Below are 18,255 nucleotides of genomic sequence, written 5' to 3' on the forward strand. Positions count from 1 at the left end.
TCTGCTTAGCTTTAGTATTTTTTGGTCCTTTTCATGTCCTTTTACTTCTCCAGAGAAATTAGGAACTTGATCCCAGATAGTTTTACGCTTGCCAGGCGTATGAAATCTGCAGTGCTGGTAATTTTCATTTGAAGAAATGTTGGGCTTCTTCCATGTGCAGTCTCCTGAGGTTCTGAATCCACTTTCTATCTCTCATTTGTAGTATATCATAAGCATCTATGAATCAGAAGAACATCATAAGAATCCACAAATCAAACAATAGCTCCAAACACAGTAGTAAGTTATGCACCATAATTTATTATAATACAAACAAGTTTGTCAAACACAATATATTGTCTACTTATGAAAATATCAATATTCACAATTTAAATAGGTGATAGGTCCCATAATTTTATATACCAGCAACTCATCTAAAAAGTATTTTGTTCCTAGCTGTGGTCTTCAAGGACGTATACCGGTAAATAACTGCAAAACTGTCCATTCACAGCTTATTTTTTCTAATTGTAGATATTTGAAATACAAATTAGAGTACAAAAGACCATCTCCACAACAAAGATGGTTTTGTCTCCAGGATACTTTTTCCCTAAATAATGACACTGTATGTGCTTGGTTAAGTTTTTACTATTGGAAAATTAGGAGGTACGAGTAATACAGCAAGACAATGGCTAGTTAGCAACAGTCATTGCAAGATGCTTCACACAACCAAAAATAAGGCAGGTATTATCAACAGCAGCTCCCATATGGCAGACTAAAAAGTCAAGGCTTTATTATCCAAACTGGGCTCTAAGAAGGCTTCCAATGTCTGCTAACAAGATACAGTTTGATCCAAAGCCCTCCTGAAATGATGGGGATTGGAAAAACCAACCACAAAACCCACTAGCAACCTTCCCTTTGACTTCAAAGGGCTTTGGAAGCAAGCTTTTAAAGCCCTAAATTATCCGAAGTGAAATGACCAATCCACTGTACATGAAAATTGCACCTTGTCATTGCTAAAGTGATATGGAAAATGATTGTGAGTTTTTCCAAATAAGTTACAAGGATTTAATGCGTTATTTTTCATAGGGAAAAAAATAGTCACGCAGAAAGATTTTTGTTTTTAAATATGGTAATTTACAAAAATACATTATCAGGACAGAAAAAATCAGATGACACTGATAGTTTGCAGGATAAACATTATGTTACAAAAATTAATAAGTCACAGCATGTGAATGGCAGCATATGCCATGCACTTAATTGAACGTTTTTTAATAAATAAAAGCCCTAAACATTCACTATTTTCTTTAAGGTTACTTTTATATTAAATAGAATAGAGAACTTCTTGTATAAATAGGTATTTTTTCAATAGATACATTCTCAAAAATGAACCACTTATCTACATAGATATTGCACTTCAGATTCATTCACGTTTAACTCAGACAAGCATTCCTCATAACAAATGTAGAATAAAAATAAGTTATAAATACAGTGTTTTTCCAAAATGAAACATACAGTACCTTTTCCATAAGGTAACTTTGGTTACTATCAACTGACAAAGACCAGAGGGAGGTTTCCAAGAGAAGGGCAGGAAGGATGGACACACAACTGAATTTCTGTAATACACTATAAAGGGAGCAGTAATTTTAACCTTGTCATGACAAATACAACAAGGCTGAGCATCCCTTTTTCACTTTTACATTATTGCAAGGGTGAAGCTTTGAGATCACAAGGACAAACAGCCAACAGACTGAGAAGCTCCTTATTTTTCTCTGGGGACATTTAAATGGATACCATCCCTGTGGTGGCCGAGGGTAGAAAAGGTCAGCTTTTCATCTCAGCCCAGTTCCCCAGATGTGCCCCCCTCCTTGCTCTGGCCTGCGTGGTCCCTGGGCTGCCTCAGCAGAGAATTGCTGAGCAGTTCTGCCAGTGGCAGGCCCTAGGCATCCCATCTCTGCTCCTGAGAACACCCCTTTGCCCGGGGGCCTGGTTTCCATGGCCTTCTGCTGCCATTCCCTGCTGGGAAAGGCGAGCTCGGGGTTGGTGGGGTTGGCTCCTGCAGGATGTGGGTACAAGGCATTGTGCAAACACAGCCTTTGTGGCAGAAGGGAACCAGGCTCGTCCTCAGCAGGACTTCTGCCAGCTTGGCATTTCTTAGGGGATTTGCACCAAAGCTGAGCCATCCATGTATTTCAGAGAGATGCTTTCAGCCTTCTGATCCCACCTTAGTGGGACTGACTGGATCCCTCCTCAGAGGACCTCTCTGTGTTAGTTCCTGATGCACCATGAGCTCCCTGATGGCACTGGAGATGGGCACAGGCACAAATGCAGTGTTAGCACCAAGCTACCACTGATCTGCAGCTCCTGAGGAGCTCCACTGACCACGCTGGGCTGGTGTTCACCACACACCTTCACTGCCCTCATGCCAGTGAGGTCCCTGAAGTGCCCACTGTAGAATAAAGAGGTTGTGGCATGTGGCTCCAAGAAGCCACATGCCAAGATTTGAAAGGGAAAGAAATTAAAAGAAATGCATTTTCAGCCTTCCTGTAAATCTCTTATTTTCTACAGTCAGCATTGATGGGGTGCTGGTTTTTGAGTGTGAAGGAAGAGAAGCTAACCTCCTTTAAATAAGCTAAATACTTAGATCAGCTTAAACTAAGGCTTTAATGTTTTTACTGCTGTTGGGTATTTAATGAATTTCTTTCACAGTTTGGTTTTTTTTTTTTAACAACTCAATGGCAAATCTGCAATAGGATGGCATCATCCCTCAGGAGAAAGTCTTAAGTTGAGGTTTTTATATGTTAATCCCTAAAGGCCTGAACATGGGGGATAACTGAGAGTCTGTATTGATTAAGAATGAACTTGAAGGCTCTGATCACTCTGCTCACAGGAGCAGCTTCGGTGAGAGCTCTGCATCAGGCAGGACTTGGTTTCACCCTTGAAAGTCCTTAGACACCGTGACTGAAATAGCTGGGGAAAGATGCTGCTTTTGTTCTTGGCTCTAGAAACATCCCTCCCTCCCTTGAGCTCCCCTGTCTCAGTCACATTCTTAAATAACAACTTAAAACAAGCAAATGTTGGCAGCTTGCAGGATTGCTTTCCATGCCAAGGCTGCAACAGGTACTGTATCGGTCCTCGAGCCTTGGTCAAATGAGCCAAAACAGGCTTGTCACCGTTTGTGTCTCACAGGCTGCCTCCTGCAAGGAGGTCTTGACAGCACAACTGTGTGTGGTGGCACTTCATGCCAGAATTGACACATAATTTTTGGCAAGTGCATGCTCCAGAAATGGCACCTTCCACAGTACGCAAAAGCATCCATTTACTTTGTTGATTGCAAACTGATGGTCAAGTAAGGTTTCGTTGTGTTTTAAAAGGTTGTAATTAAACACTGCTGTGGCTTCACCCCTCTGATGACTTTGGATTGCACTGGTGTTGGGATGCAAAACATTTGAGTGTGACTGAACACTAAGACTTGAACTCTGAAGCATATTCAAAATGCTATATAAGAGATGGAGGTGTTTGCCTTCTCACTTTTGCTCCGAAAATCAAGTGCTCCTGTTTCCTCCTGACAGTCTGATCTGCCCCTGGCCACCCAGGGAAATGAAATCAAATGACCTCTCTCCAAAACAGCCATTTCAGAAAATTACATCCTGAAGATGTAACCACTTGAAAAGAACTTGCACCCAGAAACTCCAACTATTGCCCTTTTCATGGTGATATTTTTATAGGCTTTCCATTCTTATCATACTGGTAAACAAGCATTTTGATGCAGTGAGAGTTGGCTGGGGAAATCCAAGGGCTGCTCGTTATGGAAAAGTTATGGTTTGTATAGAATTGCACAGGCTGCTTCTGACACTTAAAGAAGGCTTTCAAGGCGGCAGCTGCCATTGTGCGAAACCTTTTGCTAATAAAACAGTAGAGGAAGAAATTAATGGCAGTGTTCAGCAGTGCCAGCATATTGGCGATGTCCGACACAATATGGACCACCCAGCTGTTGTTTATAGGCGACACGTAGAGGTGATACAATATCATGATTATTCTTGGCGCCCACAGTATGGCAAAAATAGAAGTTATAGTAAACAAAATGGCTGTTGTTTTCCCCGTGGAGTACCCTCGCAGGCGGAAATTGCTCTTTCGCCGCAGCTTGTACACAATGATGGAATTGAGGATGAAGAAGATGGAGCAGGGCACTAAGTACACGGTGAAGCAGTGCACCCAGATGAGGACGTGGTGCACGGACGTGCTGATGTAGTCTTCACTCCAAATGTTGGGCCACCAGTAGTAGGGGATGCTGGTCAAAAAGCAGGTGATGTAGACGCTCACAATGACTTTGCGGGTACGAGCCGGGTAGGAGACGGTGTGGTACTTGAGGGGGTGGCACACCGCGATGTACCTGTCGATGGTCAGCGGGACCGTGATCCAAATCGACGTGTGGATGGAAGAAAATTCCAAGACCTCAATTATTTTGTCCAGTACCTGAGGCATCTGTTTGTTTAAGATGAAGTCTTCCATGAGGAAGTCAACAAAGACGATGAAGAAGAGAACCAGGATGTCGGCAGCAGCTAGAGCTAGAAGGTAATTATAGGAGGACTTCTGCCTGCGAGCTACAAGCTGGGAGAGGATGATGACTGTCAAGATGTTTGCTGTGGAAAAAGAAACACAGAGTTAGGCTATTAAGATGTAACATTAGCTTTTCTGAGCACTTGCTTGGAGTTGTTCAAGCACTTGGCAACATGACCACCTAATTAAAATTCAAGAAACCAAAAGGAAAACACCCCAGTCATGTCCCTCAGTGAAGCTGTTGCAATGACAAGAGTGTGTGGCCCTGCCCTCAGCTCTGGAATCCACCCCTGAGCAGGGGATGCTGGGACTCCTGTCTGTGCACAAAGGGAGGGGTAGCAGGAGAAAAAAAGCTCTCACACACACACTTCTATTTCTCACCTTGGTTTTTTCACTTTTACATGTAACAAGGGATGAATGAGAAGGGTAATGAATATAAACAGCCCTTGCAGTACTTGAGAGATTTGCTGGAGCACTAAGGTGTAGCCAAATTTTAACTACTTTCTCTTGTTTACTAGAACTTACTGTGTAGTCTTGAATTGGAAAAAAAAATAAAATCCTATTATTCCTACTATCAGTTTGGCTAGAATGAGACAGACAAGATTGTTCCCATCAGAAGCTGGTATCACTTGGCTAGAATATCTGGAAAAGTGCTTAAAAATCAGAGATGTGGTTACTGTACAAGTGAGTGCCAAATGTTTGTAGTTGATACTTTTCTAAGTCTTCTGTAAATCACCTCTTCTGTGCATTCAGTGCTTCAAACATTTCTGCCAGCTTTGATGGATTTCCCAAAACAAATCAACAATAATTGGAAAGATTCCTTTAAATCAGAGAAAAAGGAAGCTGCTGACATGAAGGTAATGACGGCCTAGGACGTGTCCTACAACTGAAAACGCTTGTTTTTTTAAAAACTGTTTTTCTTGGCACTGAGAAAACTTCCTCCTTCATGAACACCTTCAAAGCCTGCTGTCTGGGAGCAGATTTCTGCCACCAGGGAAATGAACTGCAGCAGAGTGAATGATCTTGACTAACAGCCCTCACCTATTTTTGCGTTACCTGAACGTATTAATTTTGTATCTTGGAAAAAAACTAACCCAAACATGACAATCAACTGACTCTTTCCCTATATTAAAAACAAACAAACAAAAGAAAAGAAGCACGATCTTTCCAATGGTACAGTCTCAAATTGCCTTCAGGGGAATTTTCCCAATTCTGTCCTCCATTAATGTGAACGCAGCTGCATTGATTTCAGCTCAGCACAGACGTGGGAGACAAGAGGTGATATCACCAGAACTGCTGTGTCATTTTTCACTCACTTGCTTAGAAATGCTTCTGCTGTGCCTGCAGACGAGTCCTGGAGGTGCAGTGAGTGATGTACTGTCAAGGAAATCCTCGAGCTGGAGTGTTTATCAAGGCTCTGCAGCCACTGCTGGTTTTGGCCAGCCAGGCTGACTGGCTCAGCTTCACAGATATTGGATGTGACCCATGGGGTGCATCTCCTCTTTAAATCCTCTGGATTCGACTCGTTCCAGTGGCAGCAGCTGGAACCAGTGTGCAGCAAGGGCGATGTTTGAAGGCACTGGTCCCTGCTGGTAGCTCTGGCCTGACTGCCAGAGCAGCTCCTGCCGGGATGCTGAAGCCGTGCTGTGTTCAGGTACAGCAGCCCTGCTCCTCAACTCTCTGTCTACTGCAGGGTCCTGCTGTTGGCCTCTAACCCCACTCCGTTTTGCTCGAGGAGCAGATTTAGGAGCAGTCCTTTGCACCCTTTGCCCCTGCCCCTCTCAGGGTTCCCCACCACGGCAGTACAGCGTGTGCTGAAATGCAAGTTATTTATCCAAGGCCAGCGAGCCTTGCTTGGTGAGCCAGATTAGAAAATTGATCTGATGAAGTAAACATGAGCTCTACCTAATTCCTTCTGCAAGGGTTACTGTACCTTGTACTGGAAATGCTTTCCCTGGGATCACATTAGAGCTTTTTCCTTGCTGGATGATATGAAATACAGTAACACCATCTACTTTGTGCAAACAGATACATACTGGGGTGCAGCAGAAAGTTGCTGGTGTGACTGTCTCAGCACAGGGTCTGTGAGTATTTTTCCTGCTGCACACTGTATAGGGAAAGTGTAGCTGAGCTATGGATGCCTCAGTCCTTCATCCATTTCCTAGCCAGTGTTAAGCTGGTCCTTGGTTGTCCTCAAACTGTTCCTAAAGCTCAGGAAAATGGGAAAGGGGTAGGGACACCACTCTCTGTGACCAATTGTGTCCTTGTGCCAGTGTCTCGGTAACTCCTGAGTGCCTCTTCAGTGTCCTGCTCTCCTGTGGGCAAAAATTACCCACTGTGGGTGAAAGGTGATAGAAGAGTATCTGTGACCATATTTTAACCTTGCTGACACTAATTCTTGCACTAGCAAGGTAGTCTGTGATGAGAACTATGGCAGAGATGATGATGATGGAGATATAAAAGTATCTGTCTCTGCTGTAATGTAGGTGGAGCTACAGCTGCTGGATAGGTCAGCACCCCTAAATTGTCCTGGATGGTACACTGCCCATCTCCTGCAGTGTATTCTCTAGATACTAAGTGGTTAAGATCATTTGAATTTGAAAGAGATTGATCACTGTGCTGGGAGATGATTAGGGGATGACAGATGGGAATTTATGCCAGCGTCGCTTGCTGCAGTGCAGTATTCTGAATTTATAAATATCTGTTTGAGAACCAGGGCTTGATTGGGGACTAGCTGGCTGAAGCCTTGAGGTGCTGCTGGCAGATGATTAGAAGCAACTGTACAAAATGGCAGTCTCAATTCTTTCCCTCCTGGCATGAGGACGAGACATTTGAGACACAGCGTCCTAAGGTCTCTGATACCCAAACACCTTTGGTCCAGGCTGCTCAAAACACAGCCACCTTCTAACTCAGCCAGGCTGCACCACAGCACACTTCCATCTCTCCTCTGACACCTCTTCTGACTTTATCAGCTTCTGAGTACAAACTGCAGCACCAAAATTCATGCCATTGGAGGGCCGTTGTGTCTTCCTTTAGGAGTAACTTAGGCTCCCATGTGGATTTGGGTTTACTTCCCATGCCAAAGCCATGCTGCCTTGGCTGCAGAGCCTGGGCAGTCTTCCGTGCCTCAAAGCAGTGCCTGTGAGCTGAGGGCAGAGTTTTGCCCCCAGCTTCTCATTTCATGGGTTACAGCCATCACTCAAATAGTGTCTAACAGCGGCCTTTGCAGGGATTTGAAGAGCTCCTTTCACTGACTACTTTCACTGCACGTGAGCAGGAGTGATTGTATCTGTCCAAAGAAGAAATAGGCATAGTTCTGGGCTTTATTTGTGGTTTGTTTTTTTTTTAATTGAGAGCACTTTGCAGCCTCTGCAGTCAAATGGCCTTTACAACACAAGCAGTAGCCCCCTACATTGGTTCAGCAGTTGAGCTTTATAAACTACCTAAATGAAGTAGCCACGAGTGCTGCTCGCCAAGCGTGATTCCGTTAGGTCACGGAATAGAATGGACACCTTTTAGCCAACACAGCTGTTGCTAGGATCCCCACAAATTATCGTGTAATGTGGGAAACTTCTCTGCAGGCTTAGCAGTAGTCACCTGACTGGCACAGAGAGATGGCTTACAAAGGGGAAGTTTTAAGTTGCCTCAGAAAAAATGTTAGTAACACCTCCTTCTCAGATTTAGGAACTCTGAGAATGTAAGTACAATATGCTAAAATAAGTGGTGAGAAAAAGGAATGTTCTGGCTTGATGGGAATAGATGATTTCCTCTAAGCGAGGAGGCAATATTCAAATGTAAACAGGTACTGTTTACTGCTCACCAATAGTTACCAGACTGGAGATGAGGACGGCGTTCAGCCCTGATTTAGTGTGGGAGCTCTCTGGAGAAGCTGATGACAATGGGTGATTTCTGACAAAGGCGTTACATAACAGAAGCTATTAAAAAAAAAAAACCCAACCAAAGATGCTGTGGCAATGGAAATACATGTTTTTTACTGATCTTGGCTATAGCTGGTTATGTGATCTTTTCCAATGACCTCTGGATGCTGTTTGTCCTTAAAGAAGATAGGCTAGGTCCACATTTCCCTCTTACAGCCAGTGTGGATCAAACTCCACACTAGAGCAGATGGGGACAGACTGAACGGTGCTTCAGTTTGTTCCTCTTTTATTATCATATCCTGAGTGCCTCCCTTAAACTGTTGTGAAGCCTAAAGAGATACTTTACAGAATATAATTACTGCAATACAAGTTTTGTCTTCCTGGGGAGTTCCTGTGAGGATTGACTTTTGAAAATAAATGGATTTATTTGTTGTTCAGTTGTCCGAGTGCTGTCAAACAGCACACAGCAAGGCACCCCCACGAGGGAAGAGCTGTCAGCCCCTTCTGCTGGTGCCTGCATCATCTCCCAGGGAATGGAGAGGGATATATGCAAAAAAAAAAAGAGCATCATAAAAGCTATGGCAGGAACGGATGCAGGATTGCTGCTGGAAGAGGTTTCACATCTTTGGGAAGGCTCTCGTGTGGCCTGTGCTTAGCAATCCCATCTGCAGGGACAGACCGTGCCAGTTCTGAGGGTGGAAGAGAACCTGGAGGTAGAGGAGGCCCAAGATCCTTCCCAGGACAACCCAAACTCCCTTCTAGGTGCAGGAGGCCGGGTTAGTTACTGCCAGGGAAAACACAGCACGGCCTTGTGCTTACGAGTCACAAGTGAATGAGAGAGTCGGTGCCAGAGGCCAGATTCTGACAATGAAATCTGGCCTCTGGGGCCACTTTTCTCACTGACAGCATTTATTAGCTGAGATGGCTCTGGGGAAGGATGCAGTGAATGAGGTACTCTGCTCTGCAGCTGGCATTAGCCATCAGTGGGTCACGGAGGCCAGAGAAGGATTTTAATCCAACAAAAGCACTTCCTCACTGTTGGAGGGCACAGACACAGCAATGGCATGGAGATGCCAATGGCTGATACTCCCTTTGAGCCTTGCCAGCCACGAGGATGGAGTGCAGCAGCTTGTCTGGCACAAAGGTGTAATTACACTGTGCTGCTTTTGGCTTTCCTAGACCACTGGAGTTTTTCTGGAGCAGTCTGTATAAAACAGGGCTATTTCTGCAGTATGAGAACAGCCCAGGAACACTGGGCTAGGATGTGGGGAGGTCTGGTTTGTGCTCACTGGGGCCATGCGTGTGTAAGTGTGACAGGGATCTGGTTCTCCTCTTCCCATCTTCACTCTCCTTGTCCACCTTTCCTGAGGTGGGCCTGCAGAGCAGAAAGTCTCTAATGACTCTCAGACATTCCTCCTGCCGCTCCAAAGCCTTGCTTAGAGGCTCCCACACAAGGATAAAAATGTCTAAAATGCACATCTCAAAGTCTAGCCTCGCATCTTGCTACCAGAGCAGGACAGCCTTCTAATGGAAACTGGAGCTGGGAACAGAAAAAGTGATCTGTAAAATGATGCAGAAATCATAAAAGGAATTTGGTTATTCATGCAACCTATCTGGAGAGACAGGGATTTTCAAAGGCAGTTTGGGTATCTCATTTGGCAGGTGTCTGTGGCTTCTAAATGTGGGCTGTCAGTGCAGTGTAAGAGGTCTCAAGCTGAGTAACTCGAGTTCCAGGGTGACCATTCTAACCTTTCGATACCAAATGCCAAAGTACTGCGGCAGATGCCAAAGGTGTTTCATGGGATGACTGGGATGGAGAGAGGATGTGACTTCATAAGGACACTGCCGTGAATTCTTTACTGAACATGAATAATTAAGAGGATTTTACCTTCGATTGTGGTTTTGCTAAAATAAACTAGTCTTTATGTCTTCCTAAAGCATTAGGTAATGCAATAGGAGCTCAAGATTGCAAACCCCATGGCCAAGCTTTCTCAGAGACTACACCAATTTTACACAATATGCAGGAAATTACAGACTTTGTAAAACCATTGCAGTTTGGCTTTATTTGCCCACGGAGAATATACTGCATCCCCACTAGATATATCATTGTGCTGTGTGCCAGTCAGGACACTGAAGAAAACACACTTGGAGTGAACCAATGTGTGAGAAATATCCTAGTTTGATGTAAGTGACTGACAGGTGATTTGTCTTGAGACCAAAAGCAACCTCTAGAGCACCTGTCCGTGCAGGCAATACTCCATAAGATTGAAAAGATGGAGAGGTTTAATGACTGTACATTGCAGGGACTCTCTTAGGTGGTAGAAGGGAACAATTCCAGTGAAAAAGATGTTCAGTGTTACAACAGGCAAGCTTCTCTCCCCTTCCATGGATAAAGGGGTAAAACTCTTTTTGGTCATCTTCTGTACTGCTAATTCTGGTCCTGCTTGGCTGCCTCCACTTCACTCTCTCTGCACAACCACACTGGGGTCCTGGGGGACAACCCAACACCGTCTTCTCCCACGAGAGAAGCTTACCCCAAGAACAGCACCAAAGGCACTCCAGACATGGGGAGTTAGGATCTGTAAGTACATATTCATATTCTGCAAAATGAAAACTGATTTGTGTGTAAGGTCTCCTGTGCTCAAGGAGTGATTTTGGCTTTGCTTCCTTTTCTGGTGTCTCAAAGCTAATGGGAAAAGAGATTATAGGCTCAAAAAGACCACCTGAGACAGAAGGTGGAAGCTTTTGTGGACAGGGATTGCTTTGCCCTTGGTGTGTGAAAGCAGAGCACACCCCCCACCAGGACATCTCCGTGTTGTTTGTTTGCCTACACAGAGTTGTGCCGTGTGTGGACGAAGGCCTTCTCCTGCTGCCTTCGTTCTGCTGATTCACCCCCATTTTATGGAAGGCAGCAGAAAGAGGATGAGGAGGAGAGAACTAAGTAAGGGAGTGGATGAAGAACAGCAGGATATTAGACTGCCTAGTGCTTCTGAATGTTTTGACTTCTTAACAACTGGGGGCTCTGCATTACCCACCTACCGTGAAAACTGGCTGTGCTCTCTCTTTTGTGTCATTGTCATTTCAAGGAAAAATGTATTTTGGAGTTTTTCCTTTCCAATCCATTGTAGCTGCCTGCCATGCAAGGTTGTGCACTTCATAGTCTGCTGAGCCTCCCAAATATGGCACCTCATTATCATTACAGCCCCAACAGTGTTGTTTCCTACTGATGTGGCAGAAGAAATCCAAAGTTAGCAATTGTACTCTGTCTAGTGGCATCCAGAAATGTACAATCAACCTCTCCCCAATCCATGCGTTAGCATGGGTTCAGCCACATGCTGTCTTCCAGGCTGCAAGATTTTAGCAGCTGCAGGCTCCAGAGGCACTGACCAAACGAAATCACTCCCATCTGCACACCTTGCTGTCACCAGTTCTGTGCAGGAACAGAATGAATCTATTATTTTTCATAATGGTTCTTCTCTCCTTAAAGAACAAGCATTCATTTTACAATAGGAAATGACTCATTTTAAGCGTGTTAGCAGCAGTTTTGTTCCCCTCTGCCCAGCACTGCTACTGTAAATGAGCTGTAGTGCCCTTCAGTTGCTCCAACAGCCGAGCTAAAGTTCCAGCAATCTATTTGTCCCCTTTTAAGTAAGATGCAATGTACTGGCCTTGCATCCAGTTCAGATTTTAAGCAGAGAATATATGGTCTTTGAGTGAAAAGGGTGGTTGAATCAGGTCTCAGGAGGGTTTGGTTCCTGTTCCCTAATGAGCGACAGCAGAAGAGTGCTGTTTTTTCAAGGTCATAACAATACATTTTAACAACTCTCCCACTCATATTTTCGGATCTTCCTTTAGCACTTCTATTTTTCAGGTATGCTGCTATGAGAAAAGCTATTTATTCAGGTGTTGGAAATGCTCTCTTTAATCAGACGCCTGTACTGTGATTGCAGAAGAATATACTAGGCAGTAGATGGCAGGAATCCAAAACGAGTCGGACACTTCCACAGCGCTGTGTGCTCTGTGTACACCTTCCTCTGCCTGCTTTGGTATTTACTGCTACTACACGCCACGTGGGTCGCCAGCAAACGTTGCTCCGTGTCCCCCTCACCGCTCAGGGTACTAACTGGGTCACAGCTGTGGGCACAGGGATGGCAGCGCTCTCCAGGTCTCATTCCCCCACACAGCCTCGGAGTGGAGGGAATGCAGCTGGGCTGCTGCATGGTGATGGTCTCTTGGGTCAGGGGTGCTCAGCCCACCAACAGCACCTGCCTTGCCAGGATGATGACCCAGGCATGCACATCTCCCAGAGAGCCTCCTTATCCCAAGCTTTATACAGGGAGAAGGCTCCAGAAGGATCAGGTCTCCATCCTTTCGGCTGGCCTGGGACCACCCCGCAGTTTGCACAGGCTCAGTGCACCCATGTGTCAATCCAACGCCCTAGGAAGGATCTGCCTCGCTGTGCAAGGACAGCCAATCTGTCACCTGCTAGGGCAAGGTCCATAGCTTGGACTCTCTTCACAGAGTGTCAAAGCAGTTAGGCACCCCTGCTGAGCTGACACGTTCCTCCAGGTCAGGACTGCAGCTTCTCTCCCTCTGCATGGAGCTCTGTGAATGCACCCTGTGCTTGGCTGGGCTTTGGATGACCCGGGTTGTCCCCATCTCCACGTCACCTTGTTCAGCAGCAGGTCTGACATGAACACTACCTGTTCACACCTTCCAGCTGGGAGCATCCAAGCATGTCCAGGCTGCTTTCCCAAGCTTGTGAAGTCCTGAATCTACATTTAGATCAGTGGGACCGGTTTAATGCAAAAGCCTAAAGCGCAAGTAAAAGAAACAGTTGTGTACCAGGCTCCTGAAGTTTGGAGTGGCACTTCCCTGGGGTACTGCTGTGAGTCTGTTGCCTCCTGGAGATGCTGTAAAGGTGCTGTGCTTTGTGTCACTGGGATGCAACGATCCCTGAAGCCAATGCACATCCCAGGTAGGCAACTGACTGGGGAGCAAAATGGAACCAGCAATCCCACTGGGATTGACTAAGAAAGCCAGATTTCACTCTGCCTCTCACACTGTCAGGAGGAGATGAGCCCTGGGAACCTGGATCAGGCCAGACTGTGATCTAGGAAATGCTGATGCTCTGTCCTTTCAGCAGCAATATGCTCCCTTCCTGATGGAAAAACGGACTGCATGCAAGGCAACTCCATTGCTGCTGCTCCTTCTAATGAAGCAGGAATCAAGGTCAGAGCCAGGTTTCTGCAGCAAGCACTGCTACTTCTGTGCCTGACCTTCTTGGTTGTGTTCAGTGGCCCCACCACAGAAGGAGCTCTTTGGTGCAGCTGCTTTGTGCAGCTCTCACTGACAAAGGCAGAGACAGAGTGGTACCTGTTGCTCTTTGCTTTCTCACCTTTACCAGCCTCCTCTTGGACTGAATCAGAGCAATTTATTCCCTCCCCCACATCCAACACCATCCCCTCTCTAGCATTTTCTCTCACTAAAGCAAGAAACATTTCCATTAAGACTTTTTGCAGCCCCTCTCTTGCCTCCCAGCTAACTGCAGGTACTTCAGAGGTTCTCTCTGACAGACAAGGGGAATGCAGGGTTAGCAGAGCAGGGGCTGCAGAACGGCTCCATAAACGAGAAACCTTCCCCTCTGAATGGGAGAAGACCCCACCTCAGGGCCTCTGCCTCATGCTGCTCCCCACCACTGCACTGGCATTTTCTCCTTGTTCCCTGCAGCCTGATCCTGAGACACCCCACTCCTGCCAGCAGGACCACGTACTTGTGGGACACCTTTGCATGCCTGCACTCGAAACAAGTTTCAAAAACCTGTCTCTGTCTTATCAGCCTCTGCTTAAAATGAAAAGAAGCAGCCTCCTGGCCCAGGTGCCCGAAGGCACGAGGACCCCTGGCAGAGCTGCAGCCAGCTCGGGTGCAGCACCAGCCACGCAGGGTCAGTGGGCAGTGGGGTGGGGCTCTGTGGGTGCCTCTCTGTAGGGTCCAGCCTGTCCCTTCCCTCTGTGTGCTACTGCCAGAGCAGGGCTGAAGGGAGTTTGCTTTGCGCTCTCTCCTCTCTGCTATCTACAGACTTTCTGGTGGCTGGTTGAACAGAGGGAGAAGGAGCCACTGCTGAGAGCCGGGTCTGCTGAGGTGCCTGGGTTATACAGGGGTGGGAGGGGGAGGATGTTTCTGCTGCACACACTGTCAGGCCTGGCATCGCTTGGCCTCAATGTGGAGTTGTTGAGTTAGTGAAATTTCCTTCAGATGCTACAGCAGAAAAGGTGGAAACAGTTAACTGGCTTTTCTTCTCATCAGTCTTTCTCCAAGATTTGTGGCAAGGAGTTAACTCTTTGCATATCAGCAAAACACTGCACTAGTGCTGTATTTGAGGACAGATCCTAGACAGGGTTTCTCTTAAAATTCTTGGCACCACACAGAGCTAATTAAGATCCCACATAGTTCAGGACTCTTTCTCTAACAGCCAACAAAGCCCGCTACCTTTACAAATTTCTAATGTCAAAAAACTGAAGAGCAGCTTCAAATTAAAACATGAAAAGCTCTTTTTAACACTGCTCTCGCCCTGTACCCCATCCTCAACGAAGCTTGGCTGTGTGAGCCTTCCCCTAAGCACATCCAGCTTGTTCTCATCTCTGTGCAGTCTCATGAATTTCTCATGCACTCAGCACACTCTGCATTTACTCAGCACACTGTGCATTTACTCAGCACACTGTACATGTGCAGTGAGTCCAGGTGTCAGTGCCAGTGCTCTGGACACATCCACACCTGATGTAAGCCCACGGAACTCAGCAGTGCTGCACCACCATGCGCTTTGGCTAGTTCTGTTAAGCACTGGCACTGGTGCCACTGCTCTAATCAACTGATGTCTGATCCCTTGAGAAATGCATGAGACCACTGCTAATTTGGACTGTGTCTGACTTTAACCATGTTCTTAGAATGACAGTGTTAGGTCTGTAATTACAATGCAGTATCCCCAGGGAGCTGGTGCAAGTATGTGCAGAACGTTCATTAAATGACTTTTCTTGTTGGTGCACGCAAGACTTTCCCCCGTTTCAGAGAAGCACAAAGGCAAGCTTAGCCACAGAGTGCTTCATGACAACTTCTTCACCTCATAATCCTGAGAGGGTCTTGCTCAGTTTCTAGGGGACTGATGTTGAAGTCAGAGCCTCTCATTACTATGGAATCTAAGCAGCCCCTAAGGAATTAACGAAGGGGAAACTTCCTCCTATCCCTGCTGGCTGAGTCTCTTCAGGTCAGGGCTGAGACTCATCAGTGTTTTGGAGCACAGACACTTACCTGCCTGTGCTCTGCATCCTCTGTGGGTAAATACAGGACTTAACTTTCCAGTTCTCTGAACTGTTAGCCAATCTTCAAATTTTAATTGTGAGACAGAAAGGCGGGGGAAAAAACCCCAAACCAAACCAACACAAAGCACATCAATTCCTACGGAGAGTGTTATTGCATGCATGCCACTCAGAGGCAGGCTTCTCTTCATGTCTGATTAAAAATTTTTCTATGAAAAAATTGCTTGAAGAAGGAATTAAGGCGAACAAACATTTGGAAACTATGGACTATTACCTATCATCACTGCTTGCCATTCCACATGCCACTTAAAATGAGTAGCTCTACACAGACAAAACCAAACTCTCTTGTATCACACCCTTAAAACACCAATTCACCTTGGTGCATCAGAAGGCTTTCACTTTTTCCCCAACTCATTCTACCTGTCCTTGGGATCACTCTAAGTCACTGTCAGGCTGGAGGTGTTAAGCCAGTGAGCAAGCCACGCTGTTTGCCCACCCCAGCTGTGCCGGGATGGCAGCGCTGCCCACTGTAACTACAGCAGCTCCTCTCCATCCTGCGTGCTGAGGCATCTCACTGGCAGCCACAGGCAGCCCCCTCCAGGAGGAAGCACCTGCTCAGTCCTTGTCTCGGCTGAGACAGTACTGCCAATGTGATGCTCGTGTGGCATCTGCACGTTTGGAGCTGTGTGCTGGCAGTGGTGCCCCACAGGTGTTCACATCCAAGCTTGGGACATCCTTTCCTTCCTTATTTGGACTGTCTCAGCTTTTCTCGTTCCAAACATCTCTATAATGTCTTTGTCCCCCTTTTAAGCAGGAAATTTTGCTCAGGGTTATACACTCTGGAGACTGGTCCCTGCCAGCTGGGACTTTCTTCCAAGTACCTGTACCAGGGGTCTCAGTGTCAGCATTGCCATTGCCTTTGCTGCACACTGACCTCAAGACTGGACTTTCTACCTACTGTCCTGCTCCACCAGCCACAAGGACAGGCTCACGAGTATGACAGCTGTCTGCTAAGCTTCTGACAGCATGCTCCTTCCCCAGCCAAGTTCCATAGTGGTAGTGTGTCGCTTCCTATAGCCAGCCCTGCCCCACAGAGTCGGGTGGGGATTTGCACCAGAAAAACTCGGCAGCTACACTTGTGCTGGCCCGGCAGGAGATCGGTGGGGACACGGCCGCCTGGGTACCGCTCTGGTACTCACATGGCCAAAACGACAATGGCAGAAACTTCACGACAGGCTGACTCTGTTCGTCAAGTTCAAAGTCAGGGTGCCCGAAGCCGGGTAGGAGGGCGAGGGCAGGCAGGGACAAACCCTGGCGAGGGAGGCAGCACCGGGACGGCAGCGCGCCGGGCGGGGAGATGCTGTCCGGGGGATGCTGCTGTCCGGGGGATGCTGCTGTCCGAACCGCCCGTGCTTATCCCGCCGAGCACGCGGAGCCAGCGCGCCCGGGGCATCCCGAGGACACCGCGGGCGCTCCCCCCGCCCCGCCCCGCACCGCACAGCGGGCAGGAGCCGCTCCGGCGGGCGCTGCCGGGGCCCCGCAGCCTCGCCCGTCCCGCGGCACTCACCCGGCAGCCCGAGGCAGAGCAGCAGGCTGTAGTAGACGACGGGTGCGTATCCCAAGCCGCAGCCATAGCGGTGGTGCGCCAGGAGCGAGCCGTTGTGGAGGTGGAGGTGGCTGTGCTCCATGGACCCGCTGTCCCCGCTGCCGGCGCTCGCTCCGCCGCACGGGCCGCCCCTCGCACGCTCGGCGGCGGCGGCGAGCGCGGCGCGGCCCCGCGGCGGGCGGCGGCACATGGCGCGGCCCCCGGGCAGCCGGCGGGGCCGGGCCGGGCCGGGCGGGGCGGGGCGGGACCGGCCCCCGCCTCGGGCCGCCCCCGGCAGCCCGGCTGCGAGCGGGGAGCTCCGCCGGGAGCCGCCGCCTTCCCGGTGGGCAGCGGGCTCGCCCCGCAGCGAGCAGCAGGAAAAGGGGTTTTCTCTCCAAGCTGGCACGCGGGTCAGTGGGAGGAGAGCAGAGGCGAGGGCCGTCAGCCCTCGGTGTGCCTGGCTGCAGCCCTGGGCTGGGCTTCCGACCGGCTGGGGAGGCAGGGGCTCATCCAGCAATAGGCGTTCGTATCTGCGGCGTCAAAGCGCAGAGCCGGGTTAACAATGCACTGTCCCTCCTCTGCCCGCAGTGCTGCGGGTGAAGCACGGGGCGGCCAGCGGGGACACCGCCGTGCTCCAGCGGGGACACCGCCGTGCTCCAGCAGGGACACCGCCGTGCTCCAGCGGGGACACCGCCGTGCTCCAGCGGGGACATTGCCGTGTCCCCCGTGAGCGGCTCCTGCAGGACAGTGCTGAAGGGAAATCAGTTTCTAAAACCTTCTTCACTCATTCCTTAAGGCTTGTGTACTTCAGTACATAGTCCCAGGTGTAACTACTAAAGGATTTAGAGTTAGGCTTGTTGCGATAGGGTGATGGAAGCCTGTCCTTTGTGCTAGTCAGTGGGCTGGTCAGGTGTGAGCACATTGATACGTCCAGGAGGTCATGGTT

The 18,255-nt window shown here is 48.1% G+C and overlaps 1 protein-coding gene across 1 annotated transcript; it reads right to left on the minus strand.

The window, feature by feature from the left end:
- Positions 1-263: 263 nt before the first annotated feature.
- Positions 264-17,476, minus strand: GPR139 (G protein-coupled receptor 139). The gene is made up of 2 exons (XM_032126302.1): positions 17,292-17,476; positions 264-4,616 (listed from the first exon to the last, which is right to left on the minus strand). The coding sequence occupies exons 1-2, from the start codon at positions 17,410-17,412 to the stop codon at positions 3,682-3,684; spliced, it is 1,056 nt and encodes a 351-aa protein (XP_031982193.1). The 5' UTR covers positions 17,413-17,476; the 3' UTR covers positions 264-3,681.
- Positions 17,477-18,255: the final 779 nt, after the last annotated feature.

This window comes from Corvus moneduloides, chromosome 16 (assembly GCF_009650955.1).
Source record: "Corvus moneduloides isolate bCorMon1 chromosome 16, bCorMon1.pri, whole genome shotgun sequence".
In the NCBI taxonomy this organism is placed as follows: domain Eukaryota; kingdom Metazoa; phylum Chordata; class Aves; order Passeriformes; family Corvidae; genus Corvus; species Corvus moneduloides.

Coding starts and splice junctions, on each gene's coding strand:
- GPR139 (XM_032126302.1), bottom strand. CDS start 17,412: ATGGAGCACAGCCACCTCCACCTCCACAACGGCTCGCTCCTGGCGCAC. Junction 4,617..17,291: donor GCTCTGCCTCGGGCTGCCGG/GTGAGTGCCGCG, acceptor CTTTTTCCACAG/CAAACATCTTGACAGTCATC.